The sequence below is a fragment of the Xenopus tropicalis genome, chromosome 1, assembly GCF_000004195.4.
Source record: "Xenopus tropicalis strain Nigerian chromosome 1, UCB_Xtro_10.0, whole genome shotgun sequence".
Taxonomy (NCBI): domain Eukaryota; kingdom Metazoa; phylum Chordata; class Amphibia; order Anura; family Pipidae; genus Xenopus; species Xenopus tropicalis.
In genome coordinates, this window is record NC_030677.2 from 126,270,021 (window position 1) to 126,295,448 (window position 25,428).

General features: G+C 34.8%; 1 protein-coding gene across 47 annotated transcripts in view; it reads left to right on the plus strand.

Annotated features, from left to right (window-relative positions):
- The window catches only part of ptprd (protein tyrosine phosphatase receptor type D), a 909,395-nt gene that overhangs the window by 800,507 nt on the left and 83,460 nt on the right, over positions 1-25,428 (plus strand). For 23 of the 47 annotated variants that reach the window (XM_031895469.1, XM_031895576.1, XM_031895588.1 and 20 more), the window contains 9 exons: positions 14,437-14,625; positions 15,669-15,677; positions 16,268-16,285; positions 17,824-17,934; positions 19,970-19,981; positions 22,116-22,385; positions 23,027-23,608; positions 24,261-24,394; positions 24,736-24,880. In XM_031895469.1, coding sequence (XP_031751329.1) covers positions 14,437-14,625; positions 15,669-15,677; positions 16,268-16,285; positions 17,824-17,934; positions 19,970-19,981; positions 22,116-22,385; positions 23,027-23,608; positions 24,261-24,394; positions 24,736-24,880 — 1,470 coding nt within the window. The remainder of the gene's footprint in view (positions 1-14,436; positions 14,626-15,668; positions 15,678-16,267; positions 16,286-17,823; positions 17,935-19,969; positions 19,982-22,115; positions 22,386-23,026; positions 23,609-24,260; positions 24,395-24,735; positions 24,881-25,428) is intronic. The other 24 variants (XM_031895581.1, XM_031895504.1, XM_031895512.1 and 21 more) reach the window with 7 other exon arrangements.

Here is a 25,428-nt window from a genome sequence, read left to right on the forward strand (position 1 = left end):
TCATAGAATTACTAAGCGCTTAAAGTAGATATGACAGGTCTTCCTATGGCATTGGGTTGGTCATATGGTCGTGTAAATCATCTAGTACACTCTGCCTTTTGGCTAAGATCCAGTGTAATACCTGTTCTTATCAGTGGCAGTGTGGCTTCTGCTGGTGAGACTGGGCAGCACCTAATCCTCTGGCCAAAGGCCTGGACGCTATGGAGCACAAACTCCTCAGACTTTGCACCCCTGCAATGCCTTAAGATCAATGGTGGCTACAGGAACCAGTTTCACTATAGCATATGTCTTTATATGGGTTTTTTGGTACAGTGCAATAGACTCCTACGGGTCTGCACAGATCTAGGTGGTATATGTGCCCATTAGGCTTTTATCCCCCTGAAAGCCTCTTCCTTTGTAAGCCCTCTGGCTGGAGGGATCTGGATAAAGGGACCCCACTAGCCATGCAGCAAAGAAGGTCTAAGGATCATTGCTCCCTGCTGGCCTTTTGGCCAGGTGGAATTGGGGAGAAAGGAATTCACCCTAAGCTTTGGGTAAAGGTGGTTCTGAAGAAAACTCTCCTAATTTCAGGGCTTCTGGCCAGGCGAGGCTCTGCCTTTTCCAAAGCAAGTTTATTGCTATCTATTGCATGTGTACTTTGCACTTCTTGAGTGATTTAAAACACTTCAATAAAAAAATCTGTTAATTTGCAAAAATTGCCTTTAGTACATGAGACCATAGCAAGACTTTATTATGATTTCATCATTAATATTTCACATTATTGCCTTCATAGTACTGGAATGGGATCTAATATCTATAAATCCATTGTTTATGAAATTCCACAAAAAAAAAAAAATTCTGTAGTAATAAAAGTAGTCTTAAGGTTTAAGGTATAATGCTGCAAACTACAAAAGACCCTTTATATGGAAAACCCCAGGTTCCAAGTATTTTTATAACTTTCTTTTCTTTAGACAGTGTTTCATTTTAAAATATTTTTTTATGCTGAATTGATATATTTCTTTATCGAGACATAAAAGTTGGCTATTTTAGTTTCCAAACTGAGTTCTACCAATATGTTTACTGCTCAGGATTATACTGTAAATTACAAATAAAATTTGTTAAATAAAATCCAGATCTGTTACTCCTGCCCAAGAGCTGGAGGCTGCCATATAACAGCAATGTTGAAGATTGCTTCTTTTATGTATTAGCTCATGGAAACAATTACACCTTCGAAATGCTTCAAAAGGATTTTAATATAATGGGCCACATATTCTGTGCTTAGGATGCACTGGTAAAAAGCCTATTCTCAGCCTATTCAGCTTGAACTCCATTTTATATCACTCTTTATCCATTCATTTTCTTCTGACCTTGGGCATAAATATATGCTCTTTTGATGCTGGGTGCATCGAGCAGACAAAGAGAAATAGCATTACCAATCCATCACCATTATGAATGATACAGTTTAAAACAAACATGGGTCAGAGATATATCTTAAAAGCATATTTGAATCGATTCCTACACTAAGCTACCCTTAAAGGCTTACAAATGATGAAGAGAGATTTAACAAATTATCTTTTCACTATAGGAATACCCACTAGCAATTCCATAGACCTATTATTTTGGAAAATTAAAGGTGGGAAAGATTCTCAACATCCTTTGCAGAAAGAGAGAAATTTAACTTTAAAACACCATATTGGGTGATGAAATATTTTCTAATCCACAGAGATGTCCTCTATGCTTAATGACAATCCTTGGACCTATGAATATATTGCATGCAACACAACCATAACTTGAAGTTTAAACTGTAAGCTTACAAGCACATTGCATAAAGATAACATTTCTCTCCAAGTGGCAAAATAATTTTTGGGTATGTAAAAGACAACCAACCCATAGTATAGACTGAAACTACAGTTTCCAGTACTCACACTGATGTCTACTTGACATTATCTTCACATGTATCACTGAATATTCAGTTTTAGTCAACAGTTGGCACATTTAATCCGCTAGTTTGGACCCAGTTGTATCCAAACTCTTTTGAATTATAATATTCAGTTGCATTGAGTTGCTGAGTTTAGTAATCACTAGTGATGAGCGAATCTCTCCCGTTAAGCGTCGCTAAAAAATTTGCGAATCTTTCAAAAGATTCGCGAAACAGCAAAAATGTTGCGCTTAAAAAAAGAAATGTCTCCCGCCACTATTCTTTTGTTGCACAGCTATTCTTTTGTCGCCCGCGACTATTCTTTAGTCGTCCGCGGCTATTCTTTCGTCGCCCACGGCTATTCTTTTGTCGCCCACGGCTATTCTGGAATTTTTCTGCGGCAAATTTTTTCATCCGTTTTGCGAATCAATATGCCAATGGCGAAACGCTGAAATTCGCTGCGAATCCATGCCTGGCAAAACATTTTGCCCATCACTAGTAATCACTACTGGTCATTAGTTTTATCAGTTGCGGGCCGATGTACCAATGTTTACATTTAAAATTTTGCCTCAATTTTATTTTTTTTTGTGTTAGAACTCATGAATTGGAATTAGAGCATCCAAACCCCTAATGTAAAACTTTGGTATCTAAAAGCTTGTGAGTTTATGTAGAAGTCAATGGGAGTTGTCGTAGGTAAAATTTATGTATTAGCTCATTGCTTCATTTGATTAGCCATATTTCCCAAGGATCAAAAAGACACATTTACCTAGTATTCCAATTGCCTTGTAACTCCCTTGTAGATTGGATTTGTTTTTATTGAGACTACAAATTGTAAATATGCCTCATTGTCTCATCTATTTCAAAATCTTGTACGATGTGTACAGTAAAATATGGATAAAAGTCAGGTAATTATGATAAGCATTTAACATCCATATTGTTATCAACCACTATTTATTAATTTTCTTTAAACCAAGGTTATAGATATGCAGGATATTTTTCTCCCTTTTAAGATGTTTTGAGTTTTTGGGGAAAAAAATATGGAACTTTTAGGTTAATACCAAACAGCCGCAATACCTAACAAGTGCACGATTAATAAATGTGAGATAGCCAGTGTCTAACAGAGACACCAGACATCAATTTCCATGTGAAAAATCTGCAATAAACCATATCAAGCATCTGTCTGAGTGTACATAATTACCTTCGGTAATTCAGAACTTCTAATGATAGTTTGCAGAATCCTATTTTTGTAGCTAGCACAATAACATTAAAATTATTTCTATCAGCTTCCGTTAGGCTGAGGATTTCCATTAAAAGCTGACATTACATTTTGAAATTGTTTGTTCAGCCGTAATTTGCCTTAATGTTTATGAGAATGATTGTGCGCCATAAATGGGAATTTACAGAAAAATGCTTACCGTTTTAGTGCTATTGCATCTTAAAGGGAAACATGGAATGTTTGTAACTAGTGTTTATCTTCTATTCTTTTGCAATTAAGAGTTCTTTATGTCCCACAGAGAGATTTAGTCGCTTGTGATAGATCTCTACTAAACACTCCAAAATGCCTTTCCAACGGCAACAATAGGAGACTTCGTCTTTCTGAAGTTGCCTGCAGAAGGGACTTTGCACAACTTCAGAAAACTGAAGCAATGCATAGACCTTTCCACCGGTGACACCTCTTGTTGCCGATGGAAAGGCATTTTGGAGCAAAAAAAATATAAAAGAATGAGGAAAGAGTTAATTTAGGACGGGAGCAAGGGTGATAGGGATATTATAGATGATATATAGATGATATATAGATAGATTTAAAAAAACGATTTAATTTCAGCCAGTGATTCATCCTTTAGAACATATACATGTTACTTTATATATACAGTATAGTACCTCTGGGAGTGGGATGAAATCTGCAGCAAAAGTTCATAGTTGGTGAGGTTCTGACAACCTGCTGATCCTTCTTATCAGTCTTCATTTCTGCTGTGCCTTCAGTTTGTAAGATCTCTCCAGCCCTGCCTACATCTGTGCCTTTGATTGGTCAGTTTTACTGTCTGCCAGGAGAGCTTTTCTTGTTGTTTTGACCCATAATAAATAGTGAAAAATGCACTTTTTTTTACACAAAAACTTGTAGTTTTGGTGTAAAAAAAAAAAAAACTAAGAATGCTCATAAATCTTCCCCTTATTGTGTGCTGTCATGTTTATTTTCTTTGCTTTAGTAGTTATAAAAATAATTAATAGGAGCAATTGATTGCTCCTCCTATTATAATGCGGTTCTTGTTTGCTGCATTACACTGAACATAGCCATTGGACAGACAAGACTTCACCACTACCACCTTTCATTGGTATAAATGGTCTTGCGGCAGTTTATTTTGCATCCCATACTGTATAAGGGGTATGCAAGACTGATGTTCTACAAACCCTAGCTTGTAGATAGATAGCTGTATGAAGAAAAATACAATATTATATAAATCTAACTTTGTAGGTGGCACCCATTGACATCAAAACACATTTTTTACAACTAAAAGAGAGTAACACTAACCTTTGACTGCTGCAGGAAACATTCACAGTGATAACAGACATAATGAATGAAACCTATCTACAACCAGATGGCTGCCTCCTATCCGCCAACTGTGCACATGCATTTTTAGACAGCCATGCCAAAGCCCTGCAATTATCTTATTCACTCTCATCAGTTTTTTTTAAGTTTGATATCTAAAGTAGGGAAGGTATCTAAGGCTAAAGCCATGCTTTTGTGTTTTTGCTTCAAAATCCACCCTGTGCGCCCATGTTTGGTGTGCCTTTCAGAAGTTTCCAAAAACAGCCACAAAGCAGCAGATTGCATTCACAGTGAAAATGGAACTTGTGACACTTACCTAAAGGTATTTTAAAATATCACATTAAAGATTATGCTCTGGAGAATGGCATTATAAGTAATCATCAGGTTTCCTATAGGAAGCACATATCATGTAAAAAAGATGTTGCTTTTTATGATTCAGGAGGGGTTTTTCTTATTTTTGTACTGCTCTACATCAGCACGTAGTAGAGTTTACTTTGCTTGAACTCAAATTGACCAAATGCTATGATGCTGAATTTACAAGGGATAGAAAGCCTAGTGTAAATAGACCCAGGATAAAATCTGTACCCACAGAAAACTGCATATTATATATCCTGTCCATGTTGCAAAACCTGTTAGGTTTTTCGTTACTCATTCACAATAATGCTAGGAATTACAATAAGCATAATTGAAAATTCCTAATAATATGAATGTGCTGTGTTTTCATAGCTAAGAGGACACTAAACCTAAAATGCTTAATATTTTCTATAAAAGTGGTACTAGTAACTTCTTAAATAAAAATATGTAAGTCACTGGAACAGAACAGCTCTTACTGCCTCAGAGTCAAAAGTATAGGATACATGTTGTACCGGAATTTGTTTCTTTGCTGGTAGACAACAACAGATGTTTCTTTATAAAAAAAATAAAAAGTCAGCAAATTTTCTTATGTGACATCAGGATCTTATCAGCACTAAATACATATGAGAGAAGGTTTTATATTGAGCCACTCCAGGCCTAAAATATATATCAGCCAACCTATTATTATATAGAGGTATGGGACCTGTTATCCAGAATGCTCAGGACCTAGGTTTTTCTGGATAAGGGGTCTTTCTATAATATGGAACTCTTACTAAATAATCATTTAAACATAATCAATAGTATTATTTTGCCTCCGATAAGGATTAATTATATCTTAGTTGGGATCAAGTACAGGTACCATTTTATTATTACAGAGAAATAGGAAATATTTTTTTTTTTTAAATTTAATTATTTTCTTATAATAGAGTCTATGGGAGTTGGCCTTCCCTTAATTTGGGACTTTCTGGATAATGGGTTTCCTAATAAGGGATCCCATACCTGTAGTTATTTATAAAACATATATAATTTTGCGGCCCTAGTTCTACCGCAAAATTAGGCTACTTATAATGGCGAAGTTCTTCTTTAACAGAAACATATCTTTTTCAAAAGATATTAGGTAATTTTACAAATATTTCTAAACTTCTAAATAAATTGCTTTATATTGTAGGCTTTATGGCATTGACATGGACCAGTGCCAGTGCCATAAATTCGACACTTCTACACTACAAAACACCCAGTAACACAGTATAGATGAAACTGTAGATACACTCATTCATGGCGCAGAGTTCTTCCCTCCAGTTGCTAGCTGAGCAGATGCCTTTGCACATCTGTCTTATCAATATGAAAGGCCTGCCCTCTACTTCATCATCTCAGCAGTTCTAACTGCATACTGTCCCTGGAGGTTATGCTCAGGCTCTGGGGTTTTCCAGGCCTCTGTAATTTGAATCACCATGCCTGTTTGCTAAAAAAAAAAAAAATAAAACTTGGAACAAGGCTTTTTTTTTCCTTATTTCAGGTTTGATCTGGGCCTGCCTAGATGAAAATTGGACCCTTGAGAGGTGGTGACTCTCAGCTCAATAACTGAAAAATTAATTTTAAAAATACAAATAAATGCTTTTGCCTTTATGGTTATGTTGCATTTCAGTGATCATTTTCTTTGTCTACTGGCATGCACAGGACATATACTCTTTAGCAGCGATAGAAATGCTGTACAACAATCAGCTGGTTTCAATGCTGTGTGTTCTACTTTGTAATGTATAATACTGAAATCTAGGTCAGAATTTGTTTTGCTGTCATGAAATGATAATGTTCATACTGGGAAGAGAGATTAAAGCAGAAATTTAACATAAGGTTTTACTAGTCTCATAAAGTGTGTGGAACCACATATAAGGCATCCATTATGTATGACATATTTAGTTTTTTCATATTATCTAGTTACATTTTCATCTGTTCCTTATTTTATATTTCCTTATAACCGTACTAAAACAATATCAGCATAGATAATATTTATTCTAAGAAAGAACTGGCGATTTTCCGAGTGCGGAGATTATATCACACAATGTCTTTAGTTTGGTTTGTCAAAGGTCAAGAGTCAGTTTTTGAAAATCATTGTGCTTATAGCCATTTAGAGCAGCTGCCCATAGCAATCTTGCTGTCAATTCTAGTCTGTTGATACATTCAGTAATGGAGGCAAAGGTCTTAACTGAGGTGACAGAAAGATTTTTGCTCTTTCTAGGAGGAAGGCTGGTGCAGACTGATGCCAAATTTAGAATTAAGTATTGGTTTGCAAGATTAAAAAAACAAGACACATAGAGAAGACAAAAACAAACATAGACACAAATGTTTCTTGGGGGAAATAAAGAACTAGGAAATCCCCAAGCTGCCATCTTCACAGTTTAATCTTCTAATGTAGAAGAGGCATGAAGTGAAATGTCCATTATACCTTCTTTTTTTATTTTGTCTTTGAATTTGAAATTGTGTATTTTTCATGCCTTATTGTTTTATTTGTATGATACAGCATTTTAAATATGAGTTGCTTTAAGTATATGTTTAGACATACCTGCAATGCTTAGGAGGTCTCTTAAGTATTACTATCATATAAGGTGGAAAAACGTTTAAATTTGACATTAAACCCATACTAGGTTGTTTGCACCAGTGTTGTTTGTTCATAATTGGGAATGTAACCAACAGTAACCAGACTTTCTATATATTTATAATTTTCCCTATGAATAACATCGGCATCATGCATTATTTTTACTGGCCAGGCTGGTAAAATACCAATCAGATGTGTATAAACCAGTAAATGCAACCTACTAATTGGTTGCTATTGGTTAGGAGCCCTTTAGCAAGCTTTGCATATTTTATTATATTACCCCCTCTATTAAAGGTTTGCTTCTGTCAGTAATGAGTCTTGAAGATCTGCTTTGCTGCTATTTTTCTATGAGCAAAAGCCACTCCAATGTGAAAACCAAATAAGTAATTTTACTGGGTATTTATTCTCTACACATATACCCCCAAACTATAAGTGTCTTGATGCAGCCTTGTAGCTTAAAGGAAAATAGATGTGTATTAGTAGGCACCAATAAGTGAGCGTTTTGCCATAACATAGACCAACATGTGAACATTAATGGAATATCAGATTATGTGTGAATCACATTCACACTTGGACTGAAAAAGGTTAACAAAAAGCATATTCTGCAATATATTTTATGTTTTTAATTCTCTGAGCTTCAGAAAAAATGATAAAAGCCTTGCTTAAATATGGAAGAAAATCTTGAATATCATTAACATTTATTTACTATCTTAGATTTATAAATAATTATCTGAGCTGGAAGGGAAAAAATGCCTAATCCTTTAAACATTATTTTGTTAAAAGTGCCTTCTCTGCATAATGTTAATGTCACTGAAACTTTACTGTAGGATGTGGAAACACTGACTTTTAAATGTTTTTGCACAGTATGCAGTCAATGTGAAAACAGAGTGATTCTTAAAGCTAGCTCAGTTTCCTCCATTCATTTCAGGCATGCACATAATGACTCCCATGGGCCTAGATAAACCTGATTAGGAGTTATGTCAGCTCTAAAACAGGCCTTGGCGATTACCTCAATGCTCGTTTGTTTTATAAAGTACGAGAAATGAATAACCTCTTAAAACAGCTATTACTGCTTAGTACAATGCATGGTGTTACTAAATGGCTTCCAAATGGAAATTAAAAGCATTTTAGTGTAAGCAAAAGGTTCTGCCTTGAAGGAAAATGAATAGTTCTTCTCTGATTATAGGTTCTTGGGTTATATAGATACTGTTTGTGTTGATTGTGTATGATGGTTTAGTAGTTACGTTTTAGGTATGCTGTCTTAACTCCTTCTTGGCTTTGCATTTTGCTGGGGTAGCCTCAGTGCACGCATTAAATGGTATTTTGGAATTTATAGGTGTTCATCACCTGGTTAAACACAGACTGATGTTATGCAGAGCATCTGTACCCTTTCAATCTGCTAGAGTTGCCACCTTCTGCTGCTTTGGAGTCAGGGCAGGGGGGAGGACCAAAGACATGGGTGGTGGGCCCGATGATGCCAGGGAGTGGGGGGCTGACATTTGGGGAGGTGGGTCTGTGACATCAGGGGTAGGGTTTGACATGGTAATCAGTGATTGGCAGATCGCTATGCCCTTCAATTTAAAGCTGTGTCTGTATTTCCTAATTTTGAATTCCACACATGCAGTTTTCATTTTTTACTTAAGTATAGTGGTTGCCATGAGAATACCTTCTTTCAGCACCATTTTATCTATATTTAATTACTTTGTGTCTGTTTTGTTTAAATATATTTTATCTAATATACAAATTGCACTCTGTATAATATAATGACAAGTTGTGGTGCAAGAAGACCTATGATCAAAAGTGTACTTATATTATCATGTATTGGTTTAACCTGTATTTGATAAAAAAAAGCCTTTTTTAAATTATTTATTACAAACATTGTCTTTCATTTACTCAATAAAACAGTAAAGTAAAAGGGTTGGAATCTCTGCCTATTCCTGCCCACAGTAAGTAATGCCACCATATTGTCTGTTTAATGGAAAGATAATGCTTACTTACTAATAGAAATATTTTCCCTTTAAGGACCATTGTACATGCATTAGTTAAACTATCTATTCTATGCCATTGATTAATACTACTTGTTAGTACTGTTAGTTTATGGTCATTTTAACCAGTGCCCATGCAGTTGTACAGTAAGTAAATATGTTCCCTCCCCAACAAAGATTTCTTCTGTTTAACTGGAGTAAATCTTTTTTTTTTTTTAAAAAGGGGGGATGGTAAGGAATGATTAAGCAGGAGATACAATACTTTATTTGCCAAGAACTTAATGATACTCATACATAGTTTTTACTACAGTATTTAACAGGAAGCGAGAAACTGTTTCTTGTAACCTATTAATTTTGCTGAGATAAATTCATGAACAGTGACATTGCAGTAAAAAAATTGAACATTAGCCAGCCCCACATGATTGGTGAGACCTACCACCATGAGAATTTTCTGTTAGCATCTTTCAAGTGAGCAGAGAATGTGACTTAGTGCAACAGGCTATTCCGACACTGTCCGTTCTGCTAGACTAAGAGACCTTCACGTACTTGCTGCTTTCTTGTGCAGTGCCAAGCACAGACACAGAAGTGGGATTGTTAATGGCTTCTGCTAAACTTGGATTTTGGCACTGCAAGAATAAGCAACAGTAAGGGAAAGGATGACATCAATGCTATGGCATGCATCCACACTAGAGAAATGGTACAGCTCCTGACTGGTCACGGACAGTAGAACTCAATGGGGAGCACAACAAAGAATAGAACTATAAAGAATAGGAAACATCATTAAGAGACACTTTCATTTCTCAAGTAAAAACTACTATTGCTGGTATGATAATTGTTCTTAATTTTATAATGCTTCAGTGCTGGAATATCTGTGTAATAAATGATAAAGAAAAAGATATTTTGAAAACTAAATCATTAGGAAGAAGAAATAAGACATTTAAAATGCAGATCAGTTTGGACAATTTTGTTGTCTTTCAAACTGAATGCAAGTTTGACACTAACAAATTTGAAGACTAATCTGCACTTCAGAACTGTGAGAATATATGCTCAATCAGTCTTAGTAACAAATAAATGCTTATCTGTAATTGGATTTCTTGAGTAGTCCATTTCACTTGTGCCAAATACAAAATCCTGTTGGTTATGGATTGTCTTAGGGCTCTGGTACACGGGGAGATTAGTCGCCCGCGAGCAGGGAGTTTTGCCGCGGGCGACTAATCTCCCCGTGTACCAGAGCCCTTAAAGCGGAAGTTCACCTTTAAATTAACTTTTAGTATGATATAGACATTGATATTCTGAGACCAACTGCAATTGGTATTCATTGTTTATATTTTATGGTTTATTAATCTTGTTTTATTTACCCTACCAACCAGGCAGTGCTTTAGACAAGAGACAGAAATTTAAATGGTAGAGGGCCAGTATAGAAAAATAAGTTATAAAATTAGCAATAACAATAAAATTGTAGCCTCACAGAGCAATATTTTATGGCTGCGGGGGTCTTTGACCCCCATTCGAAAGCTGGAAAGAGACAGAAGAGAAAGGTAAATAATTCAAAAACTATAGAAATAAATAATGAAGACCAGTTGAAAAGTTGCTAGGATTAGGGCATTCTATAACATACTAGAAATTAAATTAGAGGTGAGCCACCACTTTAAGCTTTGTAGGTGTGGCAATTAGAGTTGCTTCAGTCTTTTTACCAGTCAGAGCAGGGACGGGTCCACAAGGCCAGTCCATGGCTTCAGGGGCAGAGCTGTGACATGAAGGTAGGCATGAGTTTAGTGGGCCCGCATAAAAGGAGAAATAGTGGCAACAGTTTAGAAAGGAAGCTGGAAGAGGGGATAGGAGGCTGGGCAAGGGCGGATCAGAGGTGGGCCAGGAGTGGAGTTGGAGTTATTAAAAATTTACTGGCATCTACAAAGAATGTAAATGTGTAATACTGGCCCTGGCTGTGTTTTTACCAGCTAAGCCAGTGAAATACCAGCCAGGTGGCAACCCTAGTAGGCTATCAGCTTGTTTAAAACATTGGCCTCCAAGGCCTGCTTGGTTTTCGTGATCAATCATAAATCTGCTCATTTGGTGACTTAGCAGCAGTCCCACCTGAAAAGCAATTAGACCTGTAGTTTGTATGACTGCCATCTCATTCAGTCAGGCCAGACTTAGATCTTACTAAAACAGATTATAAGAAAACATGAAAGTTGAGCACATGGCCTCATTTACAGTGACCAATATTTTAGCATTACAAATGCATTTACTACAAAGTGAAAAAGGTTGCAAAGATCCAAATTTTGTGGTGTAAAACACTGGAACCTAGATGATTTTATGATAATCAGTCTCTCTTCTATTATTCAAATATTTAAAAAATTATATGGATTATTTACATCTGCAGTGCAATGAGCAAAGTGCAGTTTTGATCTCAATCACTATGTTTTTCCCTGTAATGCAAAGGTTTTTCCCAGATTTACAGTGACATTCCATTTGCAATGTTGCCGTCATATCCAGTTTTCAGCATGGGAGTGACAAGAGCACCCTGTTCTTTATATGCAAGTGCACTGCACCCACTCACAAAGAGTGCTGAGGGAACCCTGGAGCTACCACTTGGTCTGGACGTGGCCATATCCTCAGGGTCCCTTCTGCAACAGCAGGACAGGAAGTCACAACTTACTGTGGCAAAATTTGCATAGATGCAATTGAATTTATAGTAGTAAATAATGCCTTATACTGTATATCACTTACATCAGTCCTGGACCCAATGGAGCTTATAGTCTAAGCTCCCTATCACATTCACCCACAGTATCCCTGTATAACTTCCAGTATCAGGAACCAATTAACCTTCCTGTGTGGGAGTGTGGAGGAAACCCCCCTATCTTGTTACATTCATAATGTATAGTTAAATTATTGTTGTATTTTCTCGGCTGGTTTTATAAAAACTATTTTTGGCATAGGAGGAAAACATACTGTTTATAAAACTGTACCTTGGCTGTGTTGGCTGTGTGGGTGTTTTACATTGTTTTCATAATCCATACGGTTCCCCTTGTGTTTAAGTAATGTGTCACAAAGCAATTCATAAAATCTTAAATGTAATAAATATTCAAGAAACACATTCCAGAACAATTCTAAGAAATGTATGTGTTGAAAGATGTGCATTAAAAAAAGATGTCCAGGGAATCATATTTTGTAACTGTGAGGGCTATAAGTTGTAGTTAAAGTGCATGCTTGGTTGCCTGACATCATAGTTCCTAATAAATCTATTGATTTTTAATTTCTTTTCTTTTTTAAACCTAGTGCACAACAATATCAGCCACTGAGAAAGCAAAGGGTTACTGATCTTAGTAGGCTTGCTAGCATGATTCCTTATAAATGACAGTGCTTTTGCAGGGCTTAAAGATAATAGTTGTTGTTTACTGAAAGAAAGTAAAGTTGCACACTGGCTTTTGTAACAGAGATAAGCTGGAGTAAGCAGCTGGAGTGAAGTGCAACCAGAAATTATGGAAAGATTACGTTGTGGGCTTAAAAACTGTGGAAATCAAAACTTGAAAAAAATGCTGCTGACTAAGCTATTCTGTCACAAGAAAAATATGATAAAGCATGTGTATGTATATAGATATAGTATCTGCATGCAGTTATATCCTTATATCCTTGTGTTAGTAGGTACAGAATTTTATCCAATACCTTCAAATGCCATAAACAAAGTTTAGTATAAGCTGGTCATATACTGCATAAAAAGATAAAAACTTCTATTCTATGGCATAATTAATCTCTCAGATTGTATTGTTTTCTGATTCCTTTGAATTCTGGTTACTATTGCCAAATACCTGACATCCATATTGGAAACGAGCCATGGCTGTCAAACTGGAAAAGCTCTGGCTATTTGAATCTTTTATATTGTGATGTTTCTCATGAAAAATTAATGAAGAAAATGTATTCAAAGATGTTCTGTGCATAAGGGGAAGGATGGAATTTAATTACCCTTATTTAAAAAAAAAAGAACTGAAAGCTCCTTACATACTGCATTATATTATTATGCATGATAGATTGTACTTCTGTGCACTTGTGCAAAAGGACGAAGAGCTTCCGAGTGCATCTTGCATTTAAAAGAGTTGACAATAGGATTTCTAGATGCATTTGTGTCTCTGAATGTATATTTCTCTTTTACTCTTCTACCATAGATGATTAAGCATGACTGAAGAAAGACATTAGTCCTAACTTGTATGTTTGGACTAATGTCTTGGTACGCTGTTTCGCTGCTGTGTTTTCTACCCTCCTTTCTTTAGTTATGCTTACTCTTCTACCTAATTTTTACCTTCTGTCCTTGATCCAGACTACTCAACTAAATTTTTAATCCAACCATTTTTTAAAAAGTGCCCTTTAAAATTGTCTTACTCTGAAAGCATAAACTCTGGTTTTAACAGTATAAAACTGTGTATATGTCAAAAACCACTATAAATAGAAATAGTAAACTAATATTAGCTATTTTTTAGATCCCCTTAAACCTAACACATTACATTACATTAACATTTATTTATAAAGCGCCAACATATTCCGCAGCGCTGTACAATAAGTGGGTTACATACATTGGACATACAGAGTAACATATAAAGCAATCAGTAACCGATACAAGAGGTGAAGAGGGCCCTGCCCAAAAGAGCTTACAATCTACATGAACCACAAATAAAACACAAGACTGTTGAGTTCTATAGTGATGTTTTTCACTCAATTGTCTGTATCAGCCAACACTGAAGCTTTTGCAGACCGCAGTTGGCCTAATAACCACTAAGATGGTGTAATTTAACTCTATGAGAGGTTGGACATTTTTGGGACATTTTCATGTGGGCAAAACCAATTTTTCAGAACCTGAAGTCTGATGCATCTCTTGTTAGACTGGGTTTGAAAATTTAAAAAATCTCTTAGATGTTTTTCTATACTACAAATATGAGTAGCTGATATGATTTGAGAGCTTTCTAAAGGTTTTTAAATGCTTAATTTTAATAACAAAATATACAGTGGGTTCTTATAACATATTGTTCAACTTTTTCTCTCTCTCTTTTTTTTTTATTTTTTACAGAGGACCAAATACCTCGTGGTTTTCCGACTATAGACATGGGTCCTCAGTTAAAAGTGGTTGAGCGCACACGAACAGCCACAATGTTATGTGCAGCCAGTGGTAACCCTGATCCTGAAATAACATGGTTCAAGGACTACCTGCCCGTAGATACAAGCAACAACAATGGGCGAATAAAACAGTTACGATCAGGTATGGTCTTGCCACCACTAAATTAACCTCGGAGAGCTATTTTTTTTATTTTTTTTATTTACTCAATTTGTTTATTTCTTTTTGTTTTTAGGTAAAGATTTTTCTTTCTCTTCTCTCCTGTGTATTATTTTGTATGTCCATTTTGTATTGTCCAGAAATCTTTCTGTGTGTGAGTGTGTTTCGCTGCTTCTGTTTACTCCTCATTGCCCACTGCTGTGACTGTACAATTTCCATTTCTTTTACTGCTGAAATGCAGTATCTGACAGATCCATCCCTCTTTTTCTTTTGGCCCTTCCTTATAATTTTTATTTTTACAATCCTATTTCAACATTTAACTTCATTAGAAATATATGAGTACCAATGAGAATTTTCACCAAAAACCAAAGCAAATTGTCACCTAAACAAACACATAACCAAAAGCAGAAAAAAATACTGCATGCTTTTGCAAGATATAGTATAACATTTTATAGTAACCTTTGGCTTACTACACGGTTGTATCCAGAAGTATTTAATCCTCTGACAAAATCTGGATCACTTGATACCAACGTTTGAGGATCTTGCTTACTTTCCATAAAGCTCCCTTTTCTTTTCTTTTTTTTTCTTTCTTTTTTTGACTTTTTACTCCTTTGCTTTCTTAGTTTAGCTAATGAAAGTTGAAACAATTTATTTTTAGGATTTACAAAGCTTGCTGCTAAAACTTTGCATACACAGCATGTTTTAGCATTTATATATTTTAAGCTTCTGCTTAAAGTAATGCTATATAAAGAGTGGTCATACATTATAAGTAAAATGCAGGAAATTCAATAAATAGATTAAAAAAGAGCTCAGCCCTGTCCTGTGCCGTTCAACCATCTTGTTGATTTCCTATTTCCTTGTTGTCAGCAGAAAATGTTTACAATTTTCTACATTGTAATTTAATAATTAATTTGCACACTGTGATTTAGATAATGTGCATTTTATAAGATCATTTACAAGTACCAAAAATTTAAAGAATATAATCATATGTTTATACTGTTTTTCTTTTTTCCATATTAAATCTCCAGAATCCATTGGTAAGTGCTTGGTTCTGACGTGCACTTCACCCCTTTAGTAGATTCCGTACTTAGATAATCTTTTGTATTTTCAAATGCATTAAAATGCACCGCATGCATTTTAATACTGGATAGAGTAGTCACAAGACCTTTATGATGTACACACCTTCACAGAATTGTTTTTGTATAAAATCTAGTGACACAATTCTGCTTGAAATTATCCTTTGGCTTCACTGTATCCTAAAATAGAAACCATACCTAAACCTGTACCACACTGTTTGTTACCCTTCACAATACCTTTAGATGTTCAGATGGACTTATTTCCTATATCTCCTACCAAACACTTCACACAATAAATTCAAGGCTTATAAGGCAGCAAGTCCCTACCATCCTGCTCGACCTTATCTGGGAGAATGGCAATGCCATTTTGGGTCCTTTGTTCCATGTGGCACACAGCGACGTGTGCTTTGGACCTATGACCTTTTAATATACTCCTGTTTCCTTTTGATCTGTAAATCTAATTAAGTTCTTCTTCCAAAGCCTTAGTCTCATTCTTCTGGTACTAATGATTCTTCTCTCTAATCTTATTTGCATTCATATTATCCACCCAGGTGGTACACCAATAAGAGGTAAGATCACTGAACTAACATTCGCAGAATGATCTTATTCATTCTTAATGTCTCTACCATCCTTCTCATTTCTATCTTCTTCACCACTTAGAAAAAAAAAATCATTATTTTATTCAGTTAATTCTATCCACTTATTCATGTGTCTTCTCATGTTATGGTTTTATTTGATGCAATATTTTCAGTTGTGATATGCTTCAAAGAAAGCATATCAAGGTCTTTAGACCACAGCCCAGTCACAGCTTTCCATTCGTCCCTCCTTTTTTTTTTCTTCTTCTTTTTCTTTTTTTTTTTGTCCGACTGATTGGAGAGAAAATCTTTTTTTTTTCTTTTTCTTTTTTTCTTTTTTAAATCTTCCTTAGCTGTTCTTTTTCTGGACCTATAAAAGTTGGTCTAGGGAACAGTGGAGACATGCAGAGGTATCCAGGAATATTGTCTTTTTTGGATCTTATCTTTAAGAGGTGTTTTTGGTCTTGTATTTGTGCAGCTGTTTTCTTTTTTTCTTTTAGCAATTAAGAAAACAAACATGGCCTTGTCTTCTTGTAAGATTCACATTCTTTTTTTTTCCTTTACTTAATTTTTCTTGAATTTCTTTACCACTTTTTGGATCTGCTGTTCTTCGTGGAAGCAACAAGTTAACACCTTTGGTCTCAGTGGTATGCTTGTTCTACTGCTTTTAAATGTACTGCAAAACTTGATTAAACCATTCTTGTTTTACATTTTTCTTTGGTTTTGTGACACCACACTGCTAATCCCACCTGTGGATTTTGATGGGTGTCTTAGGAGTCCTAGAGAGGACCTCGAGCAGTGGTTGGTTGGTTGGTTTCTCGTTCCTTGGAAGAAGCCATATTTTGTAAAAATTTTTATTTTCTAATTGAACTATTCTTTGTTTTTCAGCAAACATTCTTAAATTGTGAGTTGTCTTGAAAATGTATCTTTCTTTCAAACCTGCATGTCTTGAAAAAGGTTTTGTTTCTTGAAAAAAGATTTATAGAGATAAATTATTTTGAATGATATGTTTAATTAACACAGTTATTTTTTTTCTCCTATTTTTCCTGTTTCATGCAGCCTTTTTGATTTTGCTGCATTTTTTTTGGGCTTTCTCCTAATTAAAATCTTAGAACGAACCCTAATTTTTAAAATTTTTTAAAAACCCCTTATAATATACACTTATCTAAAAAAATGCAAATATTTGCATAGTAATAAACGTTCAGTAAGATGTACTTTCTGTTAAAGCTATGCTTCCTTGAAGCAGTTTCACACATCTTCATTTTAATAAGTTCAAAAGAAAAAAAATACATGCAAGATTGTTTTCAAAACATAACACTTGTGAAACATGTACCGTTGCTTTAAATTATGTGAAACAATTACTGTGACTATATTTTATCATTGCATCACTTTATCACTTTCTATCTGTAACCTTTAGCAAGAATCGACGTTGATTGGACCATCCTACTAAGTGTTTTTAATCCATAGATGGGAATTTTGTCAGTATGGCACTTACTGATTATAGTTTGGCTATATATTTTGTATTCTGACAGGTGCACTACAAATTGAGCAAAGTGAAGAATCTGACCAAGGAAAATATGAGTGTGTTGCAACCAACAGTGCGGGGACACGTTATTCTGCTCCTGCCAATCTATATGTAAGAGGTAGGAATGATAAAACCCTGTTGTCTACATGGATCATGTAATGGATCATTACTTACAGGTTTCATGCAGTTACTTCAGTACTGGGCAAACTGATATCACAGTAGGAAAGTGGACAACATATCACTGAACAGTTAAGAGAAAAAAAGGGGCAACTTTTTCTTATTTTACCTTTGGGTTGTAAGTATGTTTACATTGAAATCAAATTTGAGCCTTATATCTATATATATATATATATGCTATGCATTCATTTCTGGATTTTTTTTTTTTTTTTTTTTTTTAATGGACCATTCTATTAAAACCTCAAAGTTGACTGCTCGATATGGTATTGAGTTAAAGTTGTGACTCAAGTCTTCATTGTGGATTCCATTAATACTTGCAGTGGATAACCTTCTAACGTGTAATAACATTATGTGTAGAGCTTATTTATCTTTTCATTACACGCTTACCTTACTACTTTTCCTCTTTTATTTTTTTGGTTCTTAATATAATATCTAATGAAAAAATATGATATCTTCCACTACTGTAATGAACTGACTGTTCCTTTAGAAAAAAAATTACTTATCCTTCTAGCACTGGTAAATTACGAGAATACCTCAGACTGTCTCCAAATGATTCATTGTAAACAAGTAAAAAGGTGTCCTTTGATTTAGAAAGACAGTTTACTTGCCAGTGCACTCTGTGTCTGGTTCATGTGTCTTCCTGTCCAGTACAAGAGCTTTAATCTTTATCCTTCTCATCTGTGGATGAAAAAAAGGACAGGTGAAGGGTAACATGAACTGCAAGTGAAGCAGCTGTCAGCTCATTAACGTAGTGTTAGCAACATAAGGAATAATTCTTGCTTGTAACTGAATTTTTGTTTTATTCTAAACCTGTTTTTAGATGTTAAAGGGAAACTATGATTGTATTTCGCTTTACAATGTTGAAAACAGCCTTACATGGTAGAGAATTGCTCATTGAGGAGCAAATTTAAGAAAGTTGAACTAGAGAATCCTGAAGGATTTCAACAGTTCGATATTTTTCCCATTTATCCAAAATGACAGTGAGGAAGCATTGAAGCATTTAAGAGAGAGGCTGTATATCCCCTTTTAATTGTTAGTTCAATAAATAGGACTTTTGACAAACATGGGTTTTGCCTATTGTATTTGTTAGGTAACATGTATGGTTTTGTTATTTCTTTCTATTTTGAAAATAAGTAAAGTCACATTCTTCTTTCTGCTACTCTTTATCTGAAAGCTTAACAGACTGCAGTCGCTGGAAAGAGTGGGGTTTTTTACCTATGATAATAAAAATACTTTTTAAATAGGAAATTCACAATTTTTGTTTTTAAAGAACAGTATTCCTTATTATAAATCAACCCCATTTTTTTTAGTTCATCTTGCATATTTTCTTTTAAGGCTATACTATAATTTATTTATTTCTGATACAGCTGTAATTTGGTTGGCTGAGGCTCATGCATAAAGTCTAGTAATAACTCAATGAGTATAGTTTGAACATTTCTTGGGGAGGCTGTTTTACTATTGTGCACATTCAAATAAATATACATAGTTAAAAACATATAATTTGTTTGTACTTGATTGCTTTTGTTTCCTTTTGGGCTCACTGTCTCATCACAGGTTATATAAGGGTTTAACTTTTAGTGATATTTGAGTATCCGTAAGACTTTAATGATAGTTTCCCTTTAAACATAATAAACATGGCTTCTAATAAAGTGTCATTGAGCATAATAAGGTTTGCTGTTTTATAACAAGTCTGTTGTCAAGTCTGAATAGTTTCGATTATTTTTCAAGTTTTCATTAACAAAAAAAAGAGAGAAGAAATTACATTTTAATTAAAATAAGGAGGGAAAACAGACTAGCTACTGTTCTAACTTAGGGATATGCTAACATAAAATAAAGAGAAGGGAGGGATAACAAATAAAGATGTTCAAACCGCAGTTGAAAGCCTTGATATGGCCTTTTTACTCTCTCTGTGTTTCCCTTGTTTTTCTCCTTTCCTCATTTCATTGTGTTCTGCATCAAACCCCTACATCCCTCAGAGCTGCGAGAAGGTTGGTGTGTTTTTTACTTTTTACCCACCTTACAAAAATATTAATTCAACAATAACAAAGAATACAAATGAAATGAATGTAGCTGCATTGTGACCTTATTTTCAGTTAATGTTATGTTTCCGCCGTGAATGTTATAGTAGTGGCTTTTATTTAACTATGATGCATGGAAAAATGAGCCTGAGTGCATGGCAACCAGTGGTCCAGTAATAGTAATTGTTTTCTTAACATTATTATATTTATTTTATTAAATGCTTGCTTAAACTAGTGCTTGATAAAGAATTATTAAAACAAAATTATTCTAAGTTTAAAATGTAGATAAGGCATGCAGATATTTTATTTCTTGCATGAGGATTTGGTACTTCTTGAGGTATATTCTATGATATACCTCAACTGTATTTTCTGCACGTGCTTGTTATATAATGTGCTTGCTTGTTCTCCCCAATCCCTGCCTGTCATATTTTCACAAGATCATTATAATTAGACCTCTTCAATTATTCACCAAAAATGTCATAGACCCATTCCAGATTTCAATATTATCTGTGCTAATGTAGAATAAAGGGCATTAGCAGAAAATGACATGGCTTGATTCTCTTATACTATAGGTGTCACTATACCAAAAACACTTTCAACTTTTTTTTCACTTAACTTTGTCCAAGCAGTCATTAACTTTTATGCTTCCTGGCCACAGGGTTTCTTATCAGGCTCTTTTAAGTCTTGTATCTTTATAATCTCCTCAAATACTAGCAATACAGGAGATATCACATGAAATTACCGGCGTTTCCAACCAAAGTGGGCTTAAAATGTAATGTACTAGGAACATGCTCTATTTTGAGACTTTATGAGATATGCCATTAAATATAAGTGTATAGTGACTCTTTAAAGAATGTAAATTATAGTACACCATATAGTACAGTGTTATATATATTTTTTTTTTTAATAATTAAAATTGCTGCTTCTTTATAGTGTCTTAAGTCACTTTTAGCAGGCACTAATAGCCCTGCATTGGTTTTCCATCAAAAAACATAAATAATAATTTTAAAAAATATCTGGAGTTAACAAAGATTCAATGGTTCGACTGACATTTCCGCTGAATATTTGAATTAGGACTGTTTATGCCTTTTTGCTTACCAGATGTAATACCAATAGTGTTTGCTTGATTTAATAATATTAACTACCCCTTTCAAGCCCTTTACCATTAGAAATAACTTTAGAAATTAATCCAGTAGCTTTTGCTTTTCCTCGGATATGACCATAACTAAATTCTTTGTCACCCTGCAATAATCCTCTCTTCCAGAACGCTCACTGTCATAGTGGCATCTTAACAACCTCAGCCTAATCTAATTCTGCCCTTTCTGTGTTATCCTTTCTCCCCATGGATATTAATTCTTGTCACACCCAACTTTTTTATGTTTTGTTTTACCAATCCACCCTATTTATTATTTGAGTGCAGATATACAGGTTATATTCTCAAAGAACAAAACAACAAACAAAACCCTATCAAGTTAGAAGAAAAATGTATAAATGTATTTTCAAAGCATGGTTGCCTAGACCTCAATCGTTTGCTTGCATGCATGAGTCCAGTACTGGTACTGGCTTTGCCTTGTATTTTATGTGGCAGTAAATATTAAGATATTTGTACGTTTAATGTCTTTGCTTCACTGTTAGTATGAGGTTTATAGACTGCATCCATCTTTAAGTGTATAAGCAAACTAGATGACGCCTTCAGTCTATATGGAGATATGTAGGGCTGGGATGTGACATTATGGTGGAACACATTATATCACATCAAATAGAAGCACTCAGCATCTGAAGCCAAGTGATGCAAGCATGCTGACAACTCTCCAGTACTTCTTTTGAATATATATGCATATAGAAAAATCATTATATACATATATATTTGCATGGTGTTTGTGTATTGTTCAGTAGTTTTTAAATTGTTGGGCCTTGGTAGGTCTCAGTAAATGTGTTTAATGTGCTTAATTTGCAATAAATATACTATAAGAATAGTAATATTATGTATTTATATGTAACCAAAATGTTCTATTTTGTAATGTTTATGTGTTTCGCATGCCCTTTGGCTAGATATATAGGGTTTTTTTTATATGTTATCAACTGCTTTTTTCTGTTTGTTCAGTTCGTCGCATTGCACCAAGATTCTCCATTCCACCTACAAACCATGAAATTATGCCTGGTGGAAGTGTCAATATCACATGTGTTGCAGTTGGATCACCAATGCCTTATGTTAAATGGATGCTAGGCTCTGAGGATCTAACTCCTGAAGACGATATGCCAATTGGAAGAAATGTTTTGGAACTTACCGATGTTAGACAGTCAGCCAATTATACATGCGTTGCTATGTCTACTCTCGGAGTTATAGAAGCAATAGCACAGATAAATGTTAAAGGTAAATATGATTATCAAGAAATCCCCACACCCCGCACAAATAAAAAAACAATAAGGTACATGCATTTGGTGTAGGCATGGGTAAATAGGGTGCCCTAAAATGGCCCTGTCTGAGGTAATAATCTGATCATTTACAGTTTGCGCAGCCCTAGGCTGGCCACCTTACGTGTGTTAGTAGCAATCAGCAGGTACAATATTGGGTTGTCACAAGAAACTCTCCAACAGTAGACATTCTGTTCAGTATGATATAAACTTAAATGCATTTTAGGTCAACTGAATACATTTAATTTTTGGTGTTATTGGTTCTAACATCAATTTGGAAGTTGGCAGAGCCAAATTTACTTTTATGTCCACATATGCTTTTTAATTGGCCATTGTGTTTTTGTTAAGATCAGAAGGAGGGCTCTCAGTAATGAGATAAAAATATAGTTATCTTCCTTATATATACTCCTTTTTATGTTTTTTTCAAAATAACAGCAATTCAATAGTATAAAATGTGTCCTACGGTATATGGGTTCCATTATGCAAAATGGTCTGGGGATTTCTTAATATGGGGTGTTTCCACAATGTGGAGTTTTGTGCCTCAAGGCTACATCATACTTAAGGTTTTCTTGCAAGTAATCATTTTTTTTTTTAATGTAGCATTACCCAAACCACCTGGAACTCCAATGGTCACTGAAAGTACAGCTACTAGTATTACACTGACTTGGGACTCTGGGAATCCTGAGCCTGTCTCTTACTATATAATTCAGCACAAGCCGAAGAGTTCTGAAGAGCAATATAAAGAAATTGATGGAGTTGCCACAACACGCTATAGTGTTGCAGGGCTCAGTCCTTACTCAGAATATGAATTTAGAGTTGTAGCTGTGAATAATATTGGACGAGGCCCACCTAGTGAACCAGTAATGACTCGGACATCTGAACAAGCGCCTTCAAGTCCTCCCCGGAATGTTCAGGCTCGGATGCTAAGCTCAACAACTATTTTAGTACAGTGGGAAGAACCTGAAGAACCTAATGGTCAGATCCAAGGTTATAGAGTATATTACACTATGGATCCTACTCAACATATTAACAGTTGGACCAAGCACAATGTTGCTGACAGTCAGATAACCACTATAGGCAATCTGGAACCACAAAAAACCTATTCGGTTAAGGTCTTAGCATTCACCTCTGTTGGAGATGGTCCGCTGTCTAATGATATACAGGTTATCACGCAAACTGGAGGTAGGTTTTGTAACAATGGACTTAGCAATTTTTTTTATCAATTTAGCACTGCCCATCCAGCACAAAATTAAAAACTGTAAGCCAATACTGGCAGTAAGTGCATAAAGGTATATCAATAAATAATTATACACCGTATGGTGCTAAAAGAGGGATAGGAAGGGAGGGATAGAAAATGTATATACTGCTATAAAAATGCCCCCCAAAAAGTAGTAGCTGCTCATTAGTAGTAGCTGCACATCTACATTTTAATTTTCTTTGGCTATTGACAACTTAGTCATACTATTTGGAACTTGGGCATTGTGAATAAATACAGTTGTGTATATATTTGAAAAAATAAGCATTTATTTTCTCATGCGGGGATTGTCTATTATTTCTTTGTGTTTACTAGCTTAACTTAGTTACAGTGTGCACATTTTTCATGTATGTTTTTTTGTTTTAGAAAGTTTTTTAGGTGGCATAGTCAACTTGTATTTGGAAGGATGGATACTTCACCATTTATATATAGACTTTGACTCTCTTGTTAAATAACCTTATATAGTAGCTCACTTTCGTGAAATGTAATATAATAATATACACATTTATGAAACAATGAGTTCATTTACAAATAAAACCTATTTCCTATTGTCCTAACTTAGCACAATATGTCTCTCAGTTCCTAGTCAGCCACTGAATTTCAAAGCAGAACCAGAATCAGAAACGAGTATATTGCTTTCCTGGACTCCACCACGTTCAGATACCATATCAAGCTATGACCTTTATTATAAAGAAGGAGACCACGCAGAGGAGGTAATTGATTGGCACAGATCTGGGTTATATGCATCCATTCCTGGTAAACTGTTAAGATTGTACTAATTTGTTTGTTTATTTATTAAGAAGGGATATGCTGCAGAGGGCCTCAAGCTAATAAAATGTGCTATTTCTAAGAGATGTTTGTGTAACTAACAAACACTTTAACTGCAAGTGATAGAGCTATCAGTGGTATCTTATAACTACAATAACCTTCGAAAAAAGCATTTCCTGGACACAGATTTAATGTTTAATGAGCTGGAGGAACACAATATTTGGCTGTAAATATCTCACGGTTTAACATTTTGCTTTATGCCAATTGTAATTCTTTATCTCCTTAGCAGGTTATCACCATTGATCCAGCCACATCTTATAGGCTGCAAGGACTTAAACCAAACAGCCTATACTACTTCCGTTTGGCAGCCCGGGCCCAAGTAGGGCTTGGTGCATCAACGGCAGAAATTTCAGCCAGAACAATGCAGTCAAGTAGGTCTCTCTCCAGAATTTTTGAATGATTTCTTTTAAAATAATGCATGCCAATGGATTACAAGGCAGGAAATTTTGACAAATAACATAATTGTTAGGATTCCTGTAAGGTCTACATCAAGAACAGGTCAATCATGAAACCCAAAAAGATTAAATAATTTGTTTCTCCTATTTGTACTTTAGTAGGTGAAAAGAATTAAAGAATGGGAATGTTTGACTGTATTTCTTAAAAAATTAGGTCACTTACAGCAGGTTTAGGTAGATAAATAATGCGTTTGTCAAGGTAAAATTGAATTGAAACTGCAAAGTCCCATATAAAGACATTAAATACATCTACATTTATATTATATATTACATGTATATATATATATATACACAGTTGAACAGGGTTATTTGGATGAAATAAAATCATACAAAAAAAATTTTTACATTTGATTGTACTGGCAATCCATGTGCCATTATTACTCTACTTACATAAATAGATGTCTGCTCTGTTTTACAAGAGTGAACTGGGATTATTTGCATACTAAATTATTACAATTTTTTCT